Source organism: Amblyomma mixtum, chromosome 2 (assembly GCF_055824585.1).
Source record: "Amblyomma mixtum isolate Tamu chromosome 2, ASM5582458v1, whole genome shotgun sequence".
Classification (NCBI taxonomy): Eukaryota; Metazoa; Arthropoda; class Arachnida; order Ixodida; family Ixodidae; genus Amblyomma; species Amblyomma mixtum.
Genome location: NC_143013.1, coordinates 12,431,476 through 12,457,439, shown reverse-complemented (window position 1 = coordinate 12,457,439; position 25,964 = coordinate 12,431,476). Strand labels below are relative to the sequence as shown.

General features: G+C 47.3%; 1 protein-coding gene across 2 annotated transcripts in view; it reads right to left on the bottom strand.

The window, feature by feature from the left end:
• The window catches only part of LOC149358453 (protein Wnt-2-like), a 101,922-nt gene that overhangs the window by 40,615 nt on the left and 35,343 nt on the right, over nt 1-25,964 (bottom strand). For both annotated transcript variants that reach the window (XM_089570512.1, XM_089570511.1), the window contains exon 2: nt 5,268-5,488. In XM_089570512.1, the coding sequence (XP_089426638.1) occupies nt 5,268-5,394 (127 nt within the window). In that variant the 5' untranslated portion in view covers nt 5,395-5,488. The remainder of the gene's footprint in view (nt 1-5,267; nt 5,489-25,964) is intronic.

Genomic DNA, 25,964 nt, shown 5'->3' with positions numbered 1-25,964 from the left:
CGGGGCGCTGCCGGCCCGACGACCACTCTACGAGAAGACGCACGCCGAGACGAGGAGGGCCGGACCGTGTATTACCCACACTGCGCGACGCGACGCCAACGCTAAACGCCGCGCCGGCGCCGCGCGGCAGAAGACTGGAGAGGTTTTGTGAAGAACGCCCCAGCGCGGGCCGGGTGACGGAGGCAGTTGGGCGCTCCGTACGCTCGCGCGTGCGCTTTTGAGTGTTCCTTTGTCTCTTCATTTTGTTGAAGGAAGAGGTTTAAAGAAGGCAGCTGGGAAGGTGGTCTTGTGCGCTATGTAGTAGCGTGGGCCGCGCGCGTGCAGTTGTTATTCGAGAAGCGAGCGCGCGCTCTCTCGGCGGCCATGCATCAACGCGAGACGTGGAGGCACATCGGGAGGCTGCGCACCTCCCCTCATTTTCAGCCTTTGTTGATGACGCCCGATAATCTGTTCCCTCCGTGCTGTGACTTGCGAGCGACAGTGGTAGCGCACTATTCTATTTTCAACGCCGAAGTGACCTCTGTTTGAAGCGCGAGCTGAAGACTGATTAGCCAGCCCTCACCAGAGCTAGAAGTCTTGTAAAATTCACTGTTCTCGAAGTCTCATCTAAGCGAACAAACCTGCGCACTAGGCCGCGGTGAGGCGAGCCCGTTGTCAACGTAAGAGAGTAGTACAGCTCAGGCAGATTTGAAAAGTTACGGAGGGACATTCAGTGATAGCCGCTTTAGCAGCTAGGCGGCAACTGTGCCCACCTGATCAAAGTCAGAAGCTACTAACAGTCGGCCTATTGGAATTTGTAAAAGCTAGGGACAACGCCAGCCCTTCAGCTAGCTCAACCCTGCTTTCACTTTTTTTATTGTTCTTGGATGTGTACACTGTGGCCCGTTGTGTTGAGAAACACGAATGATCTGTATGTCGGATCATCGTTGTACACCCGAATTCCCACTACGCTTTCGCAAGGCTAAATATTGGCGTAGTCTCAGAGAAATATGACATGGCTGCCATCGGGCTAAACATTTTTTGTTCAGGCTGGAGAGACCGAAATAAAGAGGAAAAGGAAGGCAATGAGGTTGAGCGAAAGGGTGTACCGGTCGGAGTTCAGATTTCAGCACCGTACATAGACATGACAACAGGCGCCGTTATTTTTGGTTCATCACTTATCGAAACAAATGATTCTTATTTATTTATTTATTTATTTACTTATTTATTTATTTATTTAACATCATACCCACGGCGCCATTGTCTGGCATTACAGTGGGGGGGGGGGGGGGGGGGGGGGGGGGGGTTGAACAGAAAGTACACAAATGCTACCTCATGCAGGTGGTTACAAAAAAAGAGATAACAATGAGATAGAAAGAACACGAAATTATTATACATAAAAAATGTCACAGCATGGAAGAAAATGAATCATTTGATAATATGGACACTACTTCCTCAGGCAGCTTGTTCCATTCCGGAACCGTTTTAGGGAAAAAAGAGATTTTAAAAAGGTCAGTCCGGCATCTGTATTCTTTAACTTTAAGTGGGTGATCTCTTCGTAAAGACACGTAATCAGGGTTGGCTATATATTTGGTTTTGTCTATTCCAGTTCTAGAATGAAATATGTTATGAAATAATTTTAAACGCAGAACATTCCTACGTTTTTGAAGGGAGTCCCAACCCAAAGATTTTTCGCGCTCGTTACACTAAAATATCGCCCATAGTTATTGAAAACAAAACGAACGGCCAAATTCTGAACTCTTTCTAGCTTTTGAACGTCAAGAACGGATTTCGGATCCCAGACTGTGCAAGCATACTCAAGTATGCTTCTAACGTTTGTATTATACAGCAGTTCTTTAGTCTTTAAGGGGAAAAGTTTAGCGTTACGTCGCAGGAAGCCTAACACACGACAGGCTTTGGCAGTAACGAAATCCACGTGACGATGCCAAGACATTGAACTTGTTAAACATACACCAATATATTTAAATTCCAACACTGAAAGCAGTCTGCTATTATTTATGTTATAAGTGAAAATATGGGGAACCTTCTTTTTAGTGAAACACATATGTACAGATTTTTGTAAGTTAATATGCATTCCCCAGTTCTCAAACCACTGAGTGAATTATTGAGTGAATTCTAGTTTTCTGTGACTCAAGAATTTCAGATTCTGAAGGTTCGCAAAGCGGTTAGCCACCAATTGCTGCCAGGTGCATTAAGGCTGATATGCGATTTCACCTCGGCATCACCTGACCGCGAAAATTCGGCAGTCACTGAAGAAAGGCAGGGGGGAAGGGGGGGGGGGGGATAAAAACTGCATAGGAGCACCTGCCAGAAGGCTGTGCATCTTCCCCAGCCATACTTTGCAGTGCCATTAGTCACATTGTGGCTTCAATGCACGATATTGATTCTTTTTTCCTTTCCTTTCAATTATATTTTTTTTTTATTCTGCATGCTTTGAAATGATGTCATACTCCAAATGATGCCACTTCGAAGAATATCTGAGCTGATCAGTGCAATAGCTACGTTCGTTGTACAATGGCCTAGCCAAGCTGCTCTTAGAGCAGATTTGTAGGTAAGGGGTTACACGTAACTGATTACTTGCAACCAATTACATTTGCCTGTAATTTTGTAGTTAATCTATTACTTTTTCAAACAGTAACATTTAGAGTCATTCAATTACTTTTGTGTTATTCACTGCTGGTAATATCTACTTTTCTTTTTCAAAAACAATTTGTAACCAGCGTCACAGCTTTGAAAACCTCAACCTGACGGCAAAAACTGGTGCTAACGACGATGTCTTTGTAGTGACAACGAACTGACTACAGAGAAGCATCGCACGTGTTTCTATACGGAACACAATTGGGTCATCGTTGTACTCTGCGGTAGTTCTCGTAGTTCTTCCCAAGAAACATGACATGACCGCTCTGTAGGGAACTCCCGCTCGGTCAGATGGCGCCGCGATTTACCTCCCACTAAACCCAGTTTTTGCCTCTATTTCTGCTAACATTGCAGACTATCTTGCCGAAAATATCCGCCCTCAGCCAAGGGTCTCTCCAAAGCGAAGGAGGTTATATGGCGACGCCTCCAGACTGTGACTTACAACTCACCCTGCCATCTGAACCAAATAAGACCCGGGTCTTGCGACCCCAAATGCAAATTATGCGGGTGAGAAGGCGGGCCTGCGTCACATGGTGCGGATCTGCCCAAACAATCCACCTGGCTATCCAAATGCAGCGCAAACCACTAAGGGGTGGGAGGCTGCCCTGTCCAGCTCGGGACTCGGGGACCAGAAGCCCCTCGTCGAACGAGCATGGTCAGCAGCAGCGGCAGCCGCTGGTGTTCCAAATTAGCGACTCAGCCGCCCACATATCCCCATCCTAAATCTGCCAATAAGTTTTCAACGCGGTAGCGTTAAAGGCCCCGTTGTACAGAAAATACGGTGTCGGCGTTGTCGGCGTCTGCGTTGTGAGCGAACAATCACGAGCATGACTCTGCAGCCAGGTGGCGCCCGGAGAGCAACCTAGGGGGCAGGCGAGCCACCTAGGTCACGTGACCTTGTGACGTCATCACAGCCTGCCCACCGGATAGTGAGCAAACTGCCAACCGTGGCAGGTGGCAGTTAAATTAATGATTGGTCGTTCGGGAAGAGCATCCTGGGCCTGCCACCTGCCGCCTGCCACCGCAGTGCAGTGGCGCGTCGCTTAACCGCTGCACCGCTTCTTTAGGAGGGGTACGAGGTCTCCCAGGGATATATGAATCTGAAGCCAAGAATGACCCCCTACCGATATGGGGATTAACCCAGTATGCTATCGCATCATACCCTTAAGGCGGAGCTTACGTGTCACCCCAGCTTTTTTTTTTTTTTTCAATCATTCACCCAACTATAGGAAGCTTTCCACACAAAGCATGGAGCAACAATGAGGCGCGGTGCTTCAAAGAGGACTTGAAAACCAACACTTACGCATTGCGCAACTACTGGTGCGCAAGGCGATCATACGCTACAATACACCCCTTCCCATGAATTTAGAATGGGCTCATTGTATGTGCTGATCTCTTCACGATGAAATGTGGGAAAGTTAGTGATGACAACTTCGAAAAACTACGCCTCTTGAAAATTAACAACTTGTGATAAAACATCAAGCAAGCCAGAGTAGTCTTCTGAGTAATTTTTTCTCATGGCAATAAAAGTTCGAAACAAAATAACGCAGTGACGCTCGTGTATATCTTGCTTATTTTTTTACTTGTGTCTGTGCTCACCCCCGCTTGGAGTCAAGCGTCCGCAGTATTAAATAAATAAATAAAAATAAATAAATAAAATATTTCTTTATAATTGTTCACTTACTTCTCTGGAGCTGTAACTGACCATTGTAATCAGTTACATTTCAGATGGAATAATTGTAATCGTTTACTTATTTTCCTTAACGAGTACAAGACTGTCTGAAAGTAGCATTTTGCTAATGGCCTTTTTATGTCTCTTTGAGAAATAACCTTTCGGATTTGACCACGAAAGCCGTGCGAAGCCACAACGACATTCATACCGAAATTACCCACTTATAACCTGAAAGAAGGTAAGCATTAAATTGATTTTTGAGGAACCTAAATGACGCAGTAACTGTCTCACATCTCTATCTCATTGTCTCACGTCTCAACCGCGCCGTAACTGAAGGGATAAAGGATGGAGTGAGAGAAGAAAGAAAGAAAGAAAGAAAGAAAGGAAGAGAGAAAATAAAGAGAGAAAAGAAAGAAAGAGAAAAGAAAGAAAGAAAGAAAGAAAGAGAGAGAGAGAGAAAGAAAGAAAGAAAGAAAGGAAGAGAGAAAATAAAGAGAGAAAAGAAAGAAAGAGAAAAGAAAGAAAGAAAGAAAGAAAGAGAGAGAGAAAGAAAGAAAGAAAGAAAGAAAGAAAGAAAGAAAGAAAGAAAGAAAGAAAGAAAGAAAGAAAGAAAGAAAGAAAGAAAGAAAGAAAGAAAGAAAGAAAGAAAGAAAGAAAGAAAGAAAGAAAGAAAGAAAGAAAGAAAGAAAGAAAGAGGTGACGTAGTTGAGGTCTCCGGAATAAGTTCAATAAGTTCGCCAGAGTGGAAGCTTAGGCGAGTTGGTGACGGTTCACTTGCCACATAGCGCTAAACAGACACGGACACATGGAGAGCGCCCGTCCTGTTTGTCTCCCTGTGTCCGTGTCTGTTTAGCGCTATGCGACAAATAATTTCGACCCCCTGTGGATCTCTAACGTGCACTGCCATCGCACAGCACACGGGCGCCTCTTGCGTTTCGCCTCCATCACGAGCACATACCGACGGTGAACAGTTGTCCGAAGCCGGACTCGTAGGCCCCGGTATCGGAGCAGTTCCACCGGCGGTGCCGGAACTGCCGGCGACACTCGGCCAGCCCGAGCAGGGCGCCCTCTCCGACGGCCACCATCACGTCGGGCCGAGCCGCGCAGAAGCGCCGCTGGGCCGCCGTCAGACCCCGGATCCGCTGGCAGATGAGAGCGGGGGCCAGCGCTGCGCTGAGCCTGCACGAGGAGGAGGAAGAGGTTATAATGAGGAAAGGGAAGATGCTGCAACTATTTCAATAGGAGTTCACGCTGTGACGAGACGGACGAAGGAGGTGAAAACGGGGGAATAGCGACGAAGAAGGGAACGTGCTGTGGGCATAAAATGCATGTCAACGCCAAGGACTACACGGCTTTATCAAAGGGTAGCCTAATATTGCAGTAGAGAAAGTTGACCGTGGTAAGCGCGGTCTACCGTGCTTAAAAGGAAACTGGAGAGTACGGTATCGAAGTATATTGTTATAAGCAAAAATTGATCATCTGGCTCTTCCTGGCTATGTTGGCATTTGCCCGGAGCACAGCCACCGGGATCGAAGAAGAAAACCAGCGTTGGAAAACGCATTTTGCTTGCGAAATCAGCCGATGATGGTGGCACCTGAATTTCGCATGGCGATCTTTATAAAGCTCCGTTTTGAGTGAGAGTGGTCTATTTGTCACTTGAACGCGTACACTACCGGTGAAAGACAACTTCTATCCATCATCAGCGTCCCTTTGACATCTACCGGTAGATTTAACTTCTACTACGGTGCTAGGTTTCAATACGAAAAATTTAAAGGTGCTTCCACGCATGGCTCATTGACTTTTTTCTTTCTGCGAAAAGCATACGTAGATTCGTCCAGCCCACTTGTGCTCTAGACAATGATGTTGCAACTCGTCACACACTGCAGACGTCCTCGCGTACGATCCACCTTTTTATCCATATAGGTCATGTGTTCGTATAGCTGCGCTCGACATTACACGCTACGCGAAGGTGCTGATCATGCCTGGGTACACGTTTTATATCGATTGAATGCGTTGCATGATTGCACAGCATAAAAAAAAAAAAAATGCTGCAACGTGCTGCAGGCGACCCCATTCTTTCTATTCCTGGCTAAATATACAAAACTTCTAAGCACTGCCTCTATCGCAGTGCTTCCTGAAGTGAGCTAACAACATAAATACTTTATAGAAGGCTTTAATGGGCGCTATTGTTTACCGCCGGTAGAAAAGTTACGGTTGGTAAAACTTGCCTTAAACGCATATTAAACCGCGAACTAAACGTTGTCATGACGGCTGAGTGGCCGTCCCATTGCTGGCGCTAATGTGACCGTACAAGCACGTCTGTGACTCTGCTCCGTGAGGGGAAACAGAACCACGGACGTCTTGGCACCATGAAGATGCGCTAACCCACACCGTAGAAACCAGTATTTTGTCGCAGCTTCCTTTATCGTCCAGACTTAATGGGCACAATGAAAGAGGATGACGGTTTTTTCAACAATGTTGAGGGTGGTGTTTTTGCGAGTGTTCAGAAAAAAGCAGAATCGTGACCAAGGGCCTCAGCATCTGATAGCCGAAAAGCTCGCAAAGAAATAGCCGATGCGATATGACAGACTTCAAGGAGTTACTTACGGCCAGATATTGAATAACTCCAGACAGCTGGAATCCCTGCGTAGCCTCGCTCTGTGGTCTGTTTCTTATGTCTGCTTTGTTGTGCATATTAAGATAAATAATTGGGAAGCCCTGTGTTGTAGCTTTGGCATTTGTTTTTCTTTCTGCCAATATCTACATAGGAGCTAATGCGTCTGTCCCTAAATCGATAGGTGTCCCAAGCGGCTGGCATTAAAATCGTGCCGTCGAATTCAACAAAAAGCAGTCAGTTATAGTGTGTCGGTCCGGTGGGTTTGAGTGGAAATGGAATCGCCGTATCAGCTCTAAACCTTGATGCGAACCAAATGCACGTAAACGTTTCAAATGAACGGCCAAAAAAAGCAACAGATTTCCGGTAAGTCCTTAGGCCACAGACGGAATGCAGTAAAGGAAGGGAGTAAGGTTATGAAGTTAGACGTTCAGTTCTTCAAATACAGAAAGCGTTCCTTAAAAAACTACTCACGGGTCCCATCCTAAAAGCCCCTTTTAAGGTTTACGAGTTGAAGAGCTGCCCACCCTTTACAGTAGCGAAGCACAAAAGCATCACCAACAACGTGTACTGGATACAAACTTGTACATATGTATAAACCCTGAGCTGCCGGTCCGCACCTCCATTTAGCTCTGAGTATATCTGATCATAAACGTTGCTGTCCGAAGGTCGTGGATGGCTACCAAGTCTCACAGGTTGTTCGCTAGATAAAAAAAAAACCACCGTGTGCTTCTAAAACCAAGTATATCACTCCGCTCCTCGCTGTTCAGCAAATCCAACTCAACCTGACCTCGTCTTCAAATCTCCCAATCAGCCGAAAAAAATGCGAGCACTTACTCTCACACAGCAACTTAAAAAGAGGGGGTGATACTGTCGCAAAGCGGCGTCTATTCGAGTCGGCCTTATCGCCGCCTTTTAATCGCACCTAGTCTTTAAAGGGGAGAGCGGACCTCATTGATATGCACGCGAGTCCGTAAAGGAAAACGCACCTCGCACGCAGTGGGCAAGCAAATTGCCCCTTTACTGTGAGATTTCCCGCAACGCAGACATCCAAGTCTCTCGAAGAAAGACACACATACATATACACACGCACTGAAAGCGACTCGCGGGAGGTACAGGCTGTCCGGGTCTTTAATACGGCGCGAAACGCATGCAAGCGATCGGCCAGAACCGTCAGCGCTGTCGACACGGCGAGAACGCGACGGCTGTGTCATCGGGAACGCGCGGCACGTCCGCGACTCTATCGGTTCTACGACGTGGCTAAAGCCCCGCTCACGGAGTATATGGCTGCACGGAATACTCCCCCTCGATATCGCGCCCACAAAGTGAGTCGACTTGCCAGCCCGGACTCGTATCGCGAGACGGAGGACGTGGCAACTCGCTTAGGACGACGGGCTTTGCATGCCTGATGCCACCGGCAGAACGGGCTCGTCCACCCCCTCCGCCTCGATTGTAGGCTTCGTTCCGTCTGGCCTGCATTTGAGGGAATGATGCCCGCCGACGGAGACAAAGAAAGGGGATGGACGAGGGGGTGGAAGGAGGTCAGATGAGTGTCCTCCTGGTACCTACAAATTGCTTTCCTGTGAACCGACATTTCAGAAGCATTTAACGCATCGTCGTCGTCGTCATGATGGTCATAATAAGTCCAGTTAAGCCCACTGCTCATCAAAGGCTTTCATGTCCAACATTCTTGAAAAAAAATTTTGAATATTGGAATATTGTAAGGTACTGCTTGGAAATATTGAAGGTAATGGTCCATTCTTCCCGATGCGTAGCAAAATCTTTCTTTAAAAGTTTTTCCATCGCTCGCATCGTGCATTTAAGACTGCCGTAAAAAACCGATGGCGAACGTTTATGACGATAGCAAGAGCATTAAGAGCAAAAAAAAAAAAAATTCAAGCCTGCTGACGGAAGATCTGCGGATATATCGATTATTGAGGCAAATTTTTACAATATATGATAAAATTGCGTTCATATTTCGATAGAGTAACTGCCGCAGTACAAGACAAAGAGGCACACACACAACAACACAACACCTCTGCGTGTGTGTGCCTCTTTGTCCTGTCCTGCGTCAGTTTCCTCGGTTCCATCATCTGTGCATTAACTCTTTCCAGTTGAAAAATGTTTCCGTCCAGAATTGCTGAGTACGACTCCTACACGCTCTGTATACTGTACGATATACTGTGTACGATATACTGTATACCGCGTTTTATGATGCACTGGATGAAAACCCCGCAGCTATAGCACTTTATGTGAATGTCGACGCTCCTAACTAATGCGCACTGCAGTGCGATCCGTATTGCAGTGCGTCCCACCTTTGCGTACATTGTGATTGCAATCGAAGCGGCTTGGCAGTCGTAAACCTCGAAAAGACTTCCTTGGTCTGAAAATTAAGCGCGAGGCGGACAAAACGGGCTTTTTATGTTCAGATTTTGAAGGAGGTGGTACGCAATAAATCCAGCCAGGGTTTTCGGCAATCAGCGCAGAGAAACCTAAACTCTCACTATGAAGGAAAGGGACAAAAATCTTTTCAGGCTGCACAAAAAGTGCACAGCATGTGCAGTGCAGCGAAGAACTATAGAGGATATCAGATAAGTATGTGAAGGCGCGTTCACACTTGCAAATCGCGGTCATCGTGAGACTCGCCGACGCTCCTTATAAGGAAACGAAAAAGAGACAAGGCTCGAGAAGTTTCATCAGGCGTCACTTTTCGACAACGTTAGTTCCGCAGTCTTTACCATCCGTGCCAAAAATATTGAAAACATGTCCTAACCACATTCTTAAAGAAGAAAATGCGATAGCATTTAGAAGTTGGCTCGCTTTCAGACATTCTAAAGACCCCCGAAAATTTTGGAAGTATCCCCACCCAGAAATAGATTAAGGCTGATTAGTGGGTGGTTTAAGGTGTATTAGTGGGTCGGGTTAGTATAATCCCATATGAAAGGTACTCAACCATTCTAGTTGTCAGATTTTGAAATTTGGCGGTGCCGATGACATCACGACCCTCTCGACCAATCAGGAAATTTAGTTACGGAGAAACTGAGCGGTTTCTGCAAAGCGACCACCTAATAAACATCTGTAAAGAACTAATAAACATTTCCTTATTGTTTGGACTAACTCAGGTTGTTTCTAGTGCTACTAGGCTGAATTCCATCCTCGACTTAGTTTTTCTAAGCTCTACATTGGCCCAAAATGACTTCTCTTGTGAAGTATTGATGGGCTGTCATACCATAAAGGCATGTTAGTTTCACTCTCTTGTCCAGTCTCCAAATCACCATATTTTTTTACTACTATTCCTGACTTTACTCGTGCTGACGACAATTCTATTATTGATGTTTTAGCTGATCGTTTCGATACATTCTCTGCTTTTCAGCAAGCCACGACGTAAATTTTCTTGCTAACTACTTTGAATGTCTTGTCAAGGATTGCGTCCAACGTTTTGTTCCTATTAAAACTAAGAAAAGAAATACTAATGTTCCTTGGATGACTCGAGACATTTTGCATTTATCTCGTCGCGTTCGTAGGCTAAGGCGTTCTAGAAGAAGCAACGATCCCATAACCTTAGACAGATTTCACAAGGCAAAAAGAGCTTAATCTTAAGTTGCACATGGCCAAGGATTTCTTTTTTCGTGTCCACCTGCGCGATCTGTTAAGAACAAACCCCCGAAAATTTTGGTCATCCATCTTACCTCGTGATACTTCATCCACTTCGTTCAGATTAGATAATGACGTCATCAGTGAGCCGGCTGTAATATCGGATGCTTTCAACAAATATTTTCACTCGGTGTTCGTTCCGGATAACAACGCCATTCCGCCACTCACTAACATAATTTCTTCTCCAGCAATCAGTGATGTTGTAGTAAACACTGACGGCATTCTAAATCTTGTATTAAACCTCGACGTTAAGAAATGTACCGGCCCAGATGGAATACACAATGCGCTCCTGGTTCGTTACTCCATGTGGTCTTCGAAATACCTGTCCATCATATTCAACAAGTCCTTATCATCTGCTACCGTTCCTTCTTCTTGGAAATTAGCCAAAGTGATCCCTCTTTTTAAATCCGGTGATAGACAGTGCTTGTCGAACTACAGACCGATTTCATTGACGTCACAGTCATGCAAAATGTTGGAACACGTCATTCATAAACACATCATGCTTTTTCTTGAATCCAATAATTTGCTATCTAACATTCAGCATGGGTTTAGGCGCGGTTTTAGTACGGTAACACAATTAACAGAATTCGCTCATGATATGTTACATAACCTCGATGTCGGTAACCAAGTTGATGCCATTTTTATAGACTTCTCGAAAGCATTCGATACTGTTCGACATTCCAAGCTTCTTGCTAAACTAAATGCTATACTAAACAATCCTCACTTGGTTGATTGGATTTCTAGCTTTCTCTCATCTCGTTCCCAGTTCGTATCCTATAATTCTTCTCATTCTACTGCGGTTGATGTAACGTCAGGAGTGCCTCAAGGCTCCGTCCTTGGACCACTACTCTTTTTAATATACATAAATGACTTGCCACATAACATTTCTTCTAACATTCGTCTTTACGCTGATGACTGCGTTTTATACGAAGTAATTAATGACCCTAATGATCATCGTCACCTCCAAGAGTCATTTGCTATGTTCTGTAGTTGGTGTAGTACCTGGCAAATGAGAATTAATTTCGACAAAACCGTCCTCATGTCTTTTTGTAACAAATCTTCCGTTTCCCATTTTAGTTACTCTTTCAATGGCCGCGTGGTAGATAGGGTCTCTCAGTACACATATCTTGGTGTCATATTCACGCATAACATGTCTTGGTCTAAATATCTTGATTACGTATGTAATAAAGCACTAAAAAAACTAGGTTATCTACGACGCACGCTACCCAATTCACCAAAAGACACAAAGCTACTGTTGTATAAATATCTAATCCGCCCTGTTCTTGATTACGCAGCTTTAGTGTGGAACCCGTACAAGCAATTCGAAATTAACATGTTAGAAGCAGTCCAGAAGAAAGCTGTGCGTTTTATATGTCATCGTTATGATCGCGATTTCTCACCCTCTTCTACACTTCTCTCATTGAATTTAACCACGCTGTCTGCCCGTCGCCACACTGATTCATTAAAATTCTTACATTGTATCGTCAATTCCTAAGTAAGGCTCTCAGCTAACCACTACATTAACTTTGCACCATTATTATCTACAAGAAGTCATCACGAGCTTAATTTGATACCGTATTTTGCGCATGCTAATTTGTTCAAATTCAGTTTTTTTTTTTTCCCCCGTTCAGTAGAAGCCTGGAATTCTCTACCTGGGTCCATTCGTTCTTGTCCATTTCAAAACTTTGTAACTGCCGTTGAAGACGCATAACAGCTGTGTATTCTTACCCTGTCGTTAACAGTTCCTTTCTTGTTTGATATTTCGTTTGTGATTTTAACTTTTTGTAGTGCTCACTTTGTACATTTTGCTGCATTTTGTTACCTGGCATTTTGTGTTTTTTCGCACTCCTGCCATAGCGCATATAATTGCGCTGCAGTATGTATAAATAAATAAAAAAAAATACTATCGCATTAAAAAGTAAGGTCAGTGGAGAACGAGGGAAGACGACAACCACAAGGGCGCACACTCATCCTTGCCCCTGTCAGCCCCTGCGCCGAGCGTAACCGTTGCATGCAAGCAATAAACGCCCTCGCACATCAACCGTTTCAACATCCCTCGCAATGGCCCCCTTAGGTACATACAGCGAAAACCCTGCAGCGGGTTCTTTCGTTGGCGACAGAAGTCGGCGTCAACGTTGCCGCACGTCGAAACACAATACTGAAGAAGTAAAACACAGCGCAGCGACGACGGACAAGACAGAAGGAAGAAGGACAAGCGCTGTCAGCCTGATTGTCGAGAAGAGCGGTATTAGGACAAAAAACAGAGCTCAGAGTACCAGAAATGAACTGCAGAAGAACCGAAAACTGAGCGAGTTGGTGCATACTGAAGAAGTAAAAAACAGCGCAGCGATGACGAACAAGACAGAAGGAAGCTTGTCCTTCTTCTTCCTTCTGTCTTATCCGTTGTCGCTGCGCTGTTTTTTACTTCTTCAATATGCACCAACTCGCTCATTTTTCGGTTCTCCTGAAACATAATACGAATCATAAGAATGGTAATGTTATCCAGGTAGGCACGCATTGAGTGTCGGCTCCTGAGAATGTTCCCTCTACGGTCCCGTGGTCCTGGAAGGCCTCCTTAGTGGGACTTCCAGAGGATGCTTTCTAGGAGCGGACATCAACAGCCGTACAGCTGTCCTCTGTTGCCTGTTCCCTCTGAAGGAGGATGTAAAGTGTGGCAATTTTCGGATGGTACCTGTTCGTGTACCTATAGCGTCGCGACGAAATGACTGATAAAGGACGAGAAAAGTGAGCAGGCGATGAGGCGTCTGTCTTGTCAGGCTTCCCTAGTGTGTAGCGCCTATACAGACTTCGCAAAAGAAGCCTAAGTTCCTGGCACTGCTAGGTTAGCCTCCTTTCTTTCCTTCTTTATCTCCCTCTTTAAGCATCAAAGATTGACGTACAACCAACTAGGCCAGACTTCGATACCTACGTCCGCAGCTTCGCACGGCAACAGCTCCTCTTGAACAGTGAACACATGTTCGACCTGCCGGACACAGCCCCCTCTCGTATCGCCCCATACAGGACAGCGTTCCCTCTCGTCTCCTGTCTTCGCCCTTTCTCACCGTTCCCTCCGAGAGTCGCGTAGGCGAGCATCCGCTTCGGGGTGTGTGTGTGCATGTGTGTGTCTAAGGAAATCGGGTTCCGTCCGCTCCGGCGGGCAACGCAGCTGCTAATTGGGGTTTACGGAAACCGAAACCCGGAGCAAGGGATGCGGGCACGGCGGGCACGTACGGCGTACGTGAGCTGCCGGCTCCTCCGCCGTCGCGCGGCGGACAGTCGGGCTATGCCTCTCGGCTAATCTCCACACGCACCGCAAGCACCCCGCCTCCGCCTACGCAGAAACGTCATCCCGGTGAAGCGCTGCCCCCCCCCCCCCCCCCCCCCCCCCCCCTTTTTTTTTTTCCCCAGTGATGAATTGGTTGCGCTCTCCTGAGCCCTGATGATAGGTTCTGAGCGAAGGGGCGGAGCTTATAAGGGGTTCGCTTACTGTTCGTGGCCGTTTATATGTAGAACGCCTCGAATCACGTCTCCGCCATACCGAACCCTAAGAATCGGCTTCGTCAGCGCGCGGCTGTGTGTGTGTATGTGTACATTAGAGGCTATTGTTGTGGTTGCGTAGATTCGGTGCCCTTGTCTAGTATGGCGGGGTCTTTGTTTGGCCCCGATTACCACGGTGCTTTGTCTTTTTCCTCCGGCACGGCCCCTGTGGATGCGTCATAAATCAGCCGGAACTGACCACAGTTGGGAACCCCTGGGGCCTTGGCACATGCTGTGCAACCCGGCGGGCAGTGTTCGTACGCGTCGCGGGCAGTCTCGTTTCGTACCCTGTGGGCCGTAACAGGCTCCATCGCGTGGCTGCTTGCCTAGTACGATTCCTTGTGTCCGGAGCGAGAAAAAGAGGAGCGATTAGGCTACCAGATGTGACCGCATCTTCATCTCCGTCAACGGTTCTTGCGAGCAAACGGCTCGTAACCGGTCTGGTCTGTAGGACGTATACCAAGCGGCCATTTCATGCCAAGGGCGAGATAGGCATTTCATTATGCAATGTGGGAGGTGGGAGGTTAGAGACCTCCGTCGGTCAAGAGGGCTGTAGAGAGGAAACGGCTCTCACGACTTATGCTAATTGTTCTCACGTTTGTGAGCGGATAGAGCACATCAAAGCGTTAATTTCGTGCGCGATCTAAAAGACCAGAATTCGTGTGGGTCTGCGTTTTCTCGCGGGTAAAATTCCTTTCTCTGTCCGTGCACTACACTCGACGTGCATAGCTTGGTGAGACCACCAAAGTCGAAATAAAAAATACGGCTTTTTGCACCGTGTATGACCTTTGCTGCTCTTTCTACCCCTAGCTGTCTTTCTCACTTTCCTCTCACATTTGTCTGGTCAGGCAGTGTACACAAGGAGACAGGGTTTCCACGGTTATTCTTTACGGTCTCGTACACCCACACCCACAAAAGGGGTTGGCCGCCCACGACGATGCATCCACAGATTGTTCAGACACGCGAGCTCAGGCTTGAAGCCCACAATAACACGACGCTGAGTCTCCAGGGGGGAGCAGTTTATATCGCTGCCCCTGCTTCGCATTCGCGGAGCTCGGCGGGGGTGTCTCGCTCCTCCTCACATACGCGGATAAACTTCGCATTCATATTCGACTGGTCACACGCAGTGCGCGTTCGCACCGCTCTGCCAAGTTCGATTCGGTCGCGCGCGATCAGGTGACAAGGAGCACTAACCCCGACTCGTCCCCTCTAGTCTCCTTCCCCTCTCCTGGCATTCGAGTCATCCTCGCCTGTCGTGTTTGCCCTCCAGCCACGCGCCACAGTCACGCTTAGCGTGCGCGAGGTGCCAGCGGACAGTAATGGACGACGCTGTGTACATCCCCGGTCGCAAATTTTCGAAACACACGCGACCACCGCACTCGCTCTCTCATTCGAAGCACGAATCCGAACTCCGCTACGGAAACTTCTGCTCGATATTTCAAAGCTCCGTGTCTTCTCCGCACGCTCACACCGCGGAGAGGCGTTATCTCTCTGGGCGAGCACGGGGTGGACAAATGGAGACGGAAGGGGGAAAAATATAAGTGGTGGCGGAGAGGAGGAGATGGAGGAAAGGGGAGAGGTTACAGAGTATACCTCCGCAGGCTTGCTAACCTCGCAAAGAAACCAGCCCGAGGCGGCAGCGGCCACCACCTATGGAAGCGAGACCGTGTCGCCATTAATCATTGCCCCGCAGCCGGCGCCGCTTTCAGATGCTAGCAGTGTTGTTTGCTTGAGTCTGTGCGTCTGTGCGCGAAAGCGCGCGCCCCTCCAGTTATACAGCATGCATGAACACAGCGCACTCGCTTTCTAGTTCCTCCGAGATCTGTGCCGTCCGCTCGCTCGCTCACGCGCTGGCTCTGTTGAATCGCTGCAGCTCGCCGGAGCGATTAGGACAGACGCGAGAGCAGTTATATCTCTACTTATAGTTTCTTTTCTCTTTTTCTTGGTCGATTTTTTCTTTAATTACGAGCTGGTCTGTAGTGACTCGAGACATACGAAGCGGCACGGCGTTAATTGGATGCCCTTCCTTATTTAATAACCGCAGAGGAATGTAATCACCGCTGCACTCCACTCACGCCTCGCGAGAGTGGCTTTAGGCGTACGTGCGCTCCTCTTTGCTTTGGAGGACCTCGGGGGGGGGGGGGGGGGGGGGGGAGGGCGTGACGGAAGCGCCGATGAACACGTTCGCATCTGTCTAGGCGATGCCTGACCGAACGGCGACGTGGCCTAACGTCGAGCTTTTGCAACTATTTGCTGTTAAAGAAGAGGACCAGTGGTTCGCGTCTTGCGCGATCTGTTGCACGAAAGACCTAACTCCTATACTCAATTTGCCCCGTTGCCAAAATTGCGAGAACGATGCGGAGCTTTAACTCCTCATAAGTTCCACAGCGATGAGCACACACGAAGGGAAAAACTGCAAGGGCATGCACAAAACTAGCGTCATGCCTAGTGGCCTTGGCCCATGGCTTGGCCTTGTTCCGACCATGATTTCGTACTCTACCAAGAGACGCAAGAACTAAATTAAATAAGCATGCATGTGCGTTTTGTCAAGATCATCTAGAACAGAAGTCAAGGTCTCGTCACATCTTAAACCAGGCACTGTCGGCCAAGGTAATTTGTAGGCACGGCAGCGGCAAACGCCGACACCTGCCGTTGGCGCCCGCACTGGGCGGAGACATCAGGATGCTAGCATAAAGTCAAGTAGCCAGAGTTCATGCACAGAATAAGCTGCCATGCACTGTCGTGACCTGTGTAGAAGACCAAGCGGCCACACTTATCTTCTGTGCAGGTCATCGCCACAGTCAAGCTACTGCAGTTCACTTTGGTAGATCGGCTGGCGTCTTACTCAGCGGTCTTTCGCCTGGAAATGTCAGCGCATGTTAAGTAACCCCAGGTGGCCTAAATTAACCGGAGTCATATACTAGGGCATCTCTCAAAGCCTGAGTCTTCGGGACGTTAAAATCCATGAAGCCATTAACCATGTCAGTGATCACTCCATCACGGAAACTGAAGTGAAAAGGTTTCTTCTGAATGTCTTTAAAACTCGACGTGCAGAGTTAAGCGCTTATATAGGCTCCGCTTAACGAGCCAGCGACAGCTGGCCATTCTACGCCCGCGGTCTTACGGCGCTAGCGCTGCAGATGACACCGATGCCGTCGCCGCCGCTGACAACGACGACTGGTGCGATCTCTCATGCACCGCTTCGCACCGTGGGCGGAACGAGATGTGCCCAGATGACGCCGTTGTCGGGGCCGACCGCCCGCCGCTCGGCTCGGCGGCGACGGCTGCTCGCTCTATCCGGGCCAACCTCGATTCTTCGGCGGCGCGCGTCTCCGCAGCCAGCTGGGCTGAAGTCCCGTATCTCGCGTCTGAATTGGGTGCTGACTCGTTTCATGAGCGATGAGCGCGCGTGTCGCGCACGCCGGCCCCCCACGCGTCGGGCATAACTCACGCGGCGGCGCAGAGATGCGTCCGACCGATAGCTCCCCGCCTACCCACACCGGCGCGCACGCGACGGGGTCTATAAATACGGCTGCGGGCGCGTAAATCATGCCCCGGTTGATGCGGCGCATGCGCGCCACGACGAGGCAGTCGTCGCGTGTAACCACGTGATTGCGGTTGTCTCCGCTGCGAATAAAAGCATCAAATTCGGCGTGACCAGGATGGAGCAAGCTAATGTCGGGCGTGCTTTCTATGGCCTAGAAGGACGATTTGAACAGTAGTTTCGAGCGTGAGCGGCTGCTTGAGACAGATGTCAAAGAGTGAAAGATGCGCCGTCGAGACGGAAACGGCCCTCGACAGGTTTTTACTGCGTGAGTGATTTCAGAAACACTGCAGACATAAGAGGCAGGATGGCAAGATTTAGGAGGGTTGGCTGTCGCTGCGAAAGGCGAAAAGGCTCTATACTACGCAATAAAAAAAGGCATGCACGACAGGTAACTACAATTTGACACCTGAGATCAGATTTCGTGGACATTTTGTTAGGTGGCTTTGGTTCGTGACATTTCAGGACTGACAAGCTGCCGTTTCTCTGCAGTTCCACGTACGAGGATCTGTGCGTACACGGCCTTGAGTAACAATGCAGTGTTGTATAGATTGCAGCTCGCGGCGTCGACATAAGGAGATTGATCGCGAAGGGGAACTGTTGAAAGCCTTGTTCTTGTTTTTTTTTTCTCTTTATCTCTGCGTGATGTGGCAACGCCTCTGCACGCCAAGCAAGCGATCGTGGGCAGCGACTGCGCAGGGCACTGGTGTTGCGTGATAGTGTACATCTATCATTCTTTTGGACAACCAGAGCATGTGCACACAACGCCAAAGGAGGTATAAGTGCGGTCGAATGACGATATACAGCTTGTCTTTGTGAGCAAGAGGGAGGCTAAGCCTTATTAATGCAAAACTCCTAGTCCGGAGTCTCCCGCTGTTTACCGGGCCGAGCCGCGTGGCTGGCTTAACCATCGTTTTTTTTATGTTAGCCCGCATAGAGCCCGTCAGCCACTTTTCCAAGGTCTGGGTTTTTATTGTTGTGGGAAGGACACTCAAGCGTTTCCGCACGACCGCGCAGCCCGCCTTGCAATCTGAAAGGACATGGACATTTTCCAAGAAGCCGCCGCACGCCGTGTACGCGGGTCTATACCTGGTCGTCCTTTGGTGTCGTGTGTGAAATGGAGGGACGTCATACACTGACAATGTGTGGACCACCCTCTGAATGTTATGTAGCCTTTTGACAACCTGTATGCGTGTAACAAGGGGTTTGAGTTTGGTGTCGGTCTGTCTGTAATTACAGCTGCAAATGTTCTCGCTGTCTGAATAAAACGGTATTCCAGGTGGCTCCGGTCCAACTCGTTCCCGGGAAATATATGCCCAACACTGAATGCCGAACGGAAAAAAGGAATATAGTGAATGCAGGAGCACTGTTAGCTACTCGAGCACAAATTACTAATATCATCAGCTATTACATATCTCGTTGTGTCATTTTTTTAGCTACTTGACTGGAAAAAAATGTGAGCAGTTTGGAATGACCGGTGCAGCACAACATTGTTGCTCGTTACGCTTCATTGATTTATCCTCAAACTAATGCCGACGTAATTTGCGCGAGGTTTATACGGATTATATTTGTATACCTTAGGGCCATTTTGGGATAAAAGAAAATGTCCACCCTTAGAAAAATGGTCTATAGACGGTCTATAGACTTATTAAGAACTCTATTGCCTTCATATAGATATTTTTTTCTATTTATAGCCTATAGACTGTCTATAGACAAAAGTCTACCAAAAGTGCATGGCCATAAATTTATAGATTGTGTATAGACTGTCTATGTGACTTATTTATAGAGAGTCTATAGACTGTATCGACAGATGTCTATGGACAGTCTATAAACTGTCTAAAATATTTCTGTAAGGGCATTTTCTGTGCTGGAACTCAGGTTCGTCTCACGATAGACGCTCAGGTGTACCGCGGCGGCCGTGTTTCTATGGAGGCTAAACGCAGAAGGCACCCGTGTGCTGTGCGATCCCCATTTGGTCGAAATTATTGCGGAGCCCTCCACTACGGCATTTCTCACTTTCTTTCACTCCCACCTTCTTTCCTCCCCCACGGCGCGGTTGAAGTGTCCACCGAGAAGTGAGGCCGTTACTTCGCCATTTCATTCCTCCAAAACTACTAAAGCTCAGGTGTCAACAGCGGGATTTGCTGCAAAACATACTCAAGTAAATTTCTGAAGTTCCAGCAAAGCAACGGTAGTGACTGCACTACCTGTAATCCACCCTCCCTCTTCCGAGTAGGCTTCAGGAATTGCACGCAGCTCCCAGAACGTCTCGCATACAGTCTTCTCTTAGGCCGTAGACATTGCCTTTCTGAATACTCCTTTTATTTTCTGCACTAGGGGGCACACGAAGCAAGGTTTCTTCGTCTCGCAAGAGCGGTCCCGTACGATAGACAAGCCTACAAGAAGCAGCACTTTTGAAAAGCAGGTGTTTAGCAGGATTAAAAAGTGCTTCGGGGCTGTCGTAAAAGAAGTGGCCACGACTAAGCCGCCCACGGCGAGCGCGTTCCATACGCGAAAACCGTGGGAGTGGGCAAGCCTCCGGCTATTGGCTTCGAAGCAGGTATGCAAGACTGCGCTCGGCTGTCGGCAAGCCTATGTTTCACTGGGGCGGCAGCGGAAGCTTTGAAGACAGGCCAAGACCTGTTTTACGGGCCATAACCCGGCTGCGGCGTCGGCCGTGGCGGAGTACAGACCCGTCCAACAGAAACCACCTCCGCACACGAATGCATCGAACACGCGAGGGACACGCGCCGAGAGCCACGCTTGCCCCCGAACCTTCTTTGGCTGTTTGACTACAGCGGACACAGACCCATGTTCGCTTCGCTCGCAGACATGCCGGACGTGCTTTTCTTGCTGTCCGCCTATTCTGTCGAATGCGGGTTCACCACTACGCGCAAGGTGAGGAGAAGTGGAAACAAGGGCGACTAGTCCATATCATCTCGACAGGCAGCCATGAATCAAGGCTTGGGCTTACAGAGCCGGTCTCGAAATACGACAAGAAAATTTTTTGTCGTCCTGTCGTTACGACAAGTTTTTCTGTAGTACTACAAGGATGTCTGTTGTCACTACAGAACTAACCCTGTCATTACGGCAGCAGACTGCACAATGCTATAGAAAATCCTGTTGTACAACAAGACTTTCTGTTGTCAGGTCGCAAAGTAACACAGGAAAATTTGTTTGACAAGAGAAAATTTTCTGTTTGTTTTTCAATAGTTGGCTCTTAGTTAAAAAAAAAGGGGGCGTAACGAGACACAAACGCACAAAAAAGAAGACGCGCACACAAAACTGCTTTGGACTCTGTTCCTGCTGTATCTTGTTGCGTTGCGTTTTCGTTGATGTACCCAGAGGTTGCCCTGGCTTCCAGGTCGGAAAGCGACGAATCGAACCAAACTTCCTGCTTCGCATGTCTTATTCCTCACGGAAGTCAGCATTGAAATGCAGCGACACCTTTACAGCCTCGTTCAATGCGAAACCTTCTGATGGGAGAATCCCCAAAAGGCCCTGTTTTCATTATATTCCGTTTTTATTCAAGAAAAGAGACGAATAGATTAGCCACGCAAAGGGAAATTAGGCGGCAGTCATAAAACAAACCGGTTGCCTCCACGTAGTTGAGAACAGACCTCACTGCGCACCGAAGCCATATATTTCCTTCGAACAGGTGCCCCACACTTGTCCGCCGGCGCCTAGACGCACAGTTGTGCGAGCAGCGCTTACTGTAAGCCGTACAGGCACGGAAGAAATACCCATAAAAATTAATGTTATAGTTTCATTCGAGGATATTTTATCAAGATAGCATAACGAGGTGGTCGCGCGCCTCAAGCGTTAAGTCGCAGTCTGACCAGCTTTAAGCAGAACAAAACGGTTCTGCAGCAGTGACGTACGGGCATGCTTTCGTTTTATTGTTTTTTTATTTGATGTTCAAAGTTTAATTCGTTTTTTCTTATACTGAATTAAAGAGAAAGGGAAGTAAGACCAGAAGGGGTCATGGCTCCCAAGTACAGCTAACAACCATGGCTGGAACTTTATTGTGGAAGCATTTTTTCCGCAATACCAAAAATACGTATGTGCAGAAGTTGACGTATACGAATGAACCAGGTTTAAAACATGTAACGATATCAGCACAAAATGGCTGGCGTAGCCGGCATGCCGTGGGAAACAAACAAGGAAAAGTAAAATATGCCACAATCATCATGTCATATGGAAATTTCATCTGAACGTGGACTAATTTGCGATCAGATCTTACAAGATTGTTTATAGACTCCTTATAGACTTTATTTCCTTACTATAGATATTTCCTTTTGTCTATTCATAGTCGATAGAGTGTCTATAGACAGAAAAAAGTTTAATAAGAGTGAACAGCCATAAATCTATAGATCGTCTACAGACTGTCTATGCGATTTGTTCTGCCTGTAAAGAAATTTTTGCAAGGAAGGGAGACCAAAGTTTGTACATCCCCAGTGAATCAATGCTGCGATCGCGATTCCATTCAATTTAAGCTTATATCTGCCGAAGTGTCAAATTAAGCGAAAGGGCAGAAAATAAGGACTAGTTAACAGAGCACTTTTTTCTCTCTCTTCCTCATAACTTGAACCACGTTCGTTCGTAAACGAGGTCCACGACTCCAAAGAACGCTTCGGCATTCGTACCGGTCTGAAAGGAAAAAGCAAGCAGGCGTACACCATCGCCAGGCGAACTTTTTTACTCCGCTTATGTTTCCCCCACATCTCGCACCCGTCCTTGCAACCCGGTCATTTATCTTCATGAGCTGCCGGCGTATGTAATGGGGTGGGGGGGCTCCATGCTATTGCTACGTGCGCGCATGCGCGACCAAAAACCAACTATACGTTCGGCCGCACTTTTAATCCCGCAGCGTCGGACCATGCATTTCTGGCACGCCGAGATTCCGGCGGACGGCCTTTTATTCCTTCCATCTCAATCAACGTTGTTTTCTCAGGGCCAAAGACCGTCGGGGAACAAAGGAGCCGCCGAGTGCAGAGGGGGCGGTCATCGTTTCCGGCCCAGGAGATGAGTCGTCTACGGAAGCATGAACACCTGTCTTTGTTATCTGCTTCTATCCCGCGTCCCAGCGCCTTCCTTCTGGTCAAGCCCGAACCAAGTGCGATCCGACCGTGCCCAGGTAATCATTCTCTGCGAGCAGATTGAGGTGAAACGACAAGGTACGCGCTCGAGTTGCCGAGCATAAATTGCGCCTGTAATGGGACGGTGAGCAGGCATTTAGGAATGCCTAATCTTTAGCGCCGGCATGGTTGTCTGTGTTTGCACCACTCTATCTGTGCATAACGAGTCATTCCATCAACGTGTACATGTGAGGTGAGTGGGGTGAAATAGCCAGGCGAAGATAATGCCTACTTTCTTCTGGGCTTGCGCATAGAATGGCTGTGCTCGCCAAATGGTATTGGTTGCCCTGTCATAACGCGGCCAGTGCCGTTCGGTAACCTGCGCCAACTATACAAGTAGTTATTGATTCGTTGCTTAATGTGTGTGGTGAGTTGTATGAACAACGGCTGTATCGTTAACTATACGGCGAAGTTTCGTCGAACCACTACATGAGCACAATACAAGTGGGAAGGAGCTCTAATCGTGCACGTAGCCTTAGATCATATGGTCCTTCCTATGAGTTCTGTAAATAACAATAGATAATGACAACCTCGTCAATTTCACAGCACCAGGCTTCTGCGACTAAATAATGTCTCCTAATCTATACGGCAGATTGCATAAAGCTCGTTATCTATTCTGAAATGTCGACGTTGTGGTAACGGACTCCAGGATAGATAAGTCGAATCACTTTCGATTCATACATGACTATCCGATAGAGAACAAACAGAAGGAGGACTTAGTAATGAGAGTTTTCACGCTAGTTGGTACAGCTCCATCTTGTCTACGACGCACCTAGCTCTACACAGCTCAGGACTTATACATCCATTATGAGCTAGGCGTTGGCCAAATGCAGAAAATTGCATAAGCGGGTGCTCGATGCGCCTTTTAAGTTCTATGCGTATATGAGGGATGTAATAACATGGCCGGATGAGTCTACACTCATCCAGAATAAACCTCTCGTTTATCATGCTGTCGTTTAGCAAAACTCTCATTCATCACTGACATACTTTGCAAGGCACAGGTGATCAGCGAAGATGCCTGGAGCTAGGGATGAACGGCAGAGATAACGGCCTTGATTCAATGCATTCCATTTGAAAAAAAAAGGAGAGATATAAGACTCTGATCTAAATATACCCGAAACAGAATTCTGTATTTATCAGCAAGCACTGAATTTATTTGAATTAACTTAATTTCACTCCAAAGAAAAACATTAGTGACCAATAAAGAACATTTTTTTACATAACTCCGCAGATTTTATGCAACAGGGCAGAGTATGCTAAAACTTGAAAACAATAAATGATATCCCTTTTCTCTTTTCCTTCTTTTTAAACTTACGTAGGTTCGTAAGGAAACAGATGTCGTAATTCTACTGAAAGCAAAATGCTCGAATGCTATGGTTTCAGCCCATGTTTCAGCACAGTGTTATCAGTTACGCATCATAAAAGCTTTTGTAGCTACTGTAATAATATCAAGTACAGTGCAATCTCAGGCGCTGTCAGTTTTATTATGTTTTAAGCATGCTTTAAAGGGCTTTAGGGTGCATGCTCAAAGCGCTTTAAAGCGTGTCTTAAAATCTGTACAAAATTTATGTCTATGTTATGGCTGGAGAGTTGCGCATTTAGAAATTAAATTGAATAATGTAAAATAAACAGCGCGAACTCAGAATAATGGCGGCAGTAAACAATACAACGGAAATTTTTGAACAAGAAAAGTAACCCAGAAAATACCTGTTCGTAAGTAGAGTGATTCTACCTTTTTTTTTTTGTACGTAACTGCGATGACGTACATACCTGAGCCTTATCATTTCACAACTCAGTTATCTGTAATCTCTGGTACGGCGTATCGGAGTAAGCTTTTATTTAGTCCAAAGTTTAAGGGATTCACGCAATGTGGAGTAGATTTGTAGTGAGTAAATAATTGCTCTGAGCGACTGCCTCAGGCAGACGATGGTCCTAGGTTAGAACCCCGGACGAGGACGAATTCTTTAAGTGCGAAGTTTCTGTACCTCATGGCTACGCTTAGGTGGGTGCTAATGAGTAATTGCCCTCTTACTACCAGCTTATCTTTATAACATCTGTTTACCATCGCTCCAAAGTGTATGGAGGAGCTCTACATTTTCTCATTTTTTTTTCTACACATTCACGCTGAAATCTTTCGCCTATTTGAGTCACATATACATACTTCAATACTTTTTTTACGGAGGAGAGGGGGAAGGCCTAAAGACGATTTTCCATTCACCGAAGCTTCATAGGAGAGGCGCGCTCTGCGAATGCGCGTTCACGGATGCACCATAATGGGTATTCCTTTCCCTCACGGGTAAAGTTTTGCTAGCCGATATTTGCTGTCAGTGAGTTCGTGATCGTGCTTTGCTGGCTTCCTGCAGTGCAGTCGTCATCATCAGAACTGTCCTCATGGCGTTCTTATCTGGCTTCCTCAGTGAATCGTCCCGTAAGACGATCCCCTTAAGTTCCAATCTTTTGTACGGCTTGTAAGGAATGGACGAAATTTACACGGGCTATATTGACAATATGTACGGACTACATGTCATGTGAAGCACGTAAGGCTGAAATCTTACCGAAACCGGACGCAAAGCATATGAAAGCAATACGAAAAAACGTACGAAGAGCTTACGAATTTTCGCGTATTATTCGACTTTCATTGTACCCGTAATTCCGCACGTACTCGGAGTTCCCCGGAGCGCAACTACAACCCACCATGAACTTGGGACAACTTCCGTATGCGTGGGGAATTTTCGACAAATTCTATCTCAGTCATGCTATTTGAGTGGTTTTCGTTGAAGAGCACGACACCTCGCCCAGGGAAACCTTTAGCTATAGAATGCATGTTCTCTAGACTACCAGTGCCTAATCCGCCCTTGAAACTACAACCAAATTTGTAAGGCGCATGTCAATTTTTCTTAAGCCGAGAGAGAAAACGCAGTAAGAAGACTGCGTCAAAGTATCAAGTTTTTCTTGGGTACAAACGCCTTCGCACCGATGGCCTCTAAGACAGCATCACAGTAAGCGCCACAGCCATCGCCCGGTACATGCAAGTACGTCAAAGGAATGGACAGAAATGTTGTCCTAGCAAGATTTCTCCCATTATACGCATTCCGATGCTGCTAAACAACATCCGGTAGCCGACATTTCCTTCGCTTGACGGTGCGGGATATTTTTAGAGCGGCGGAC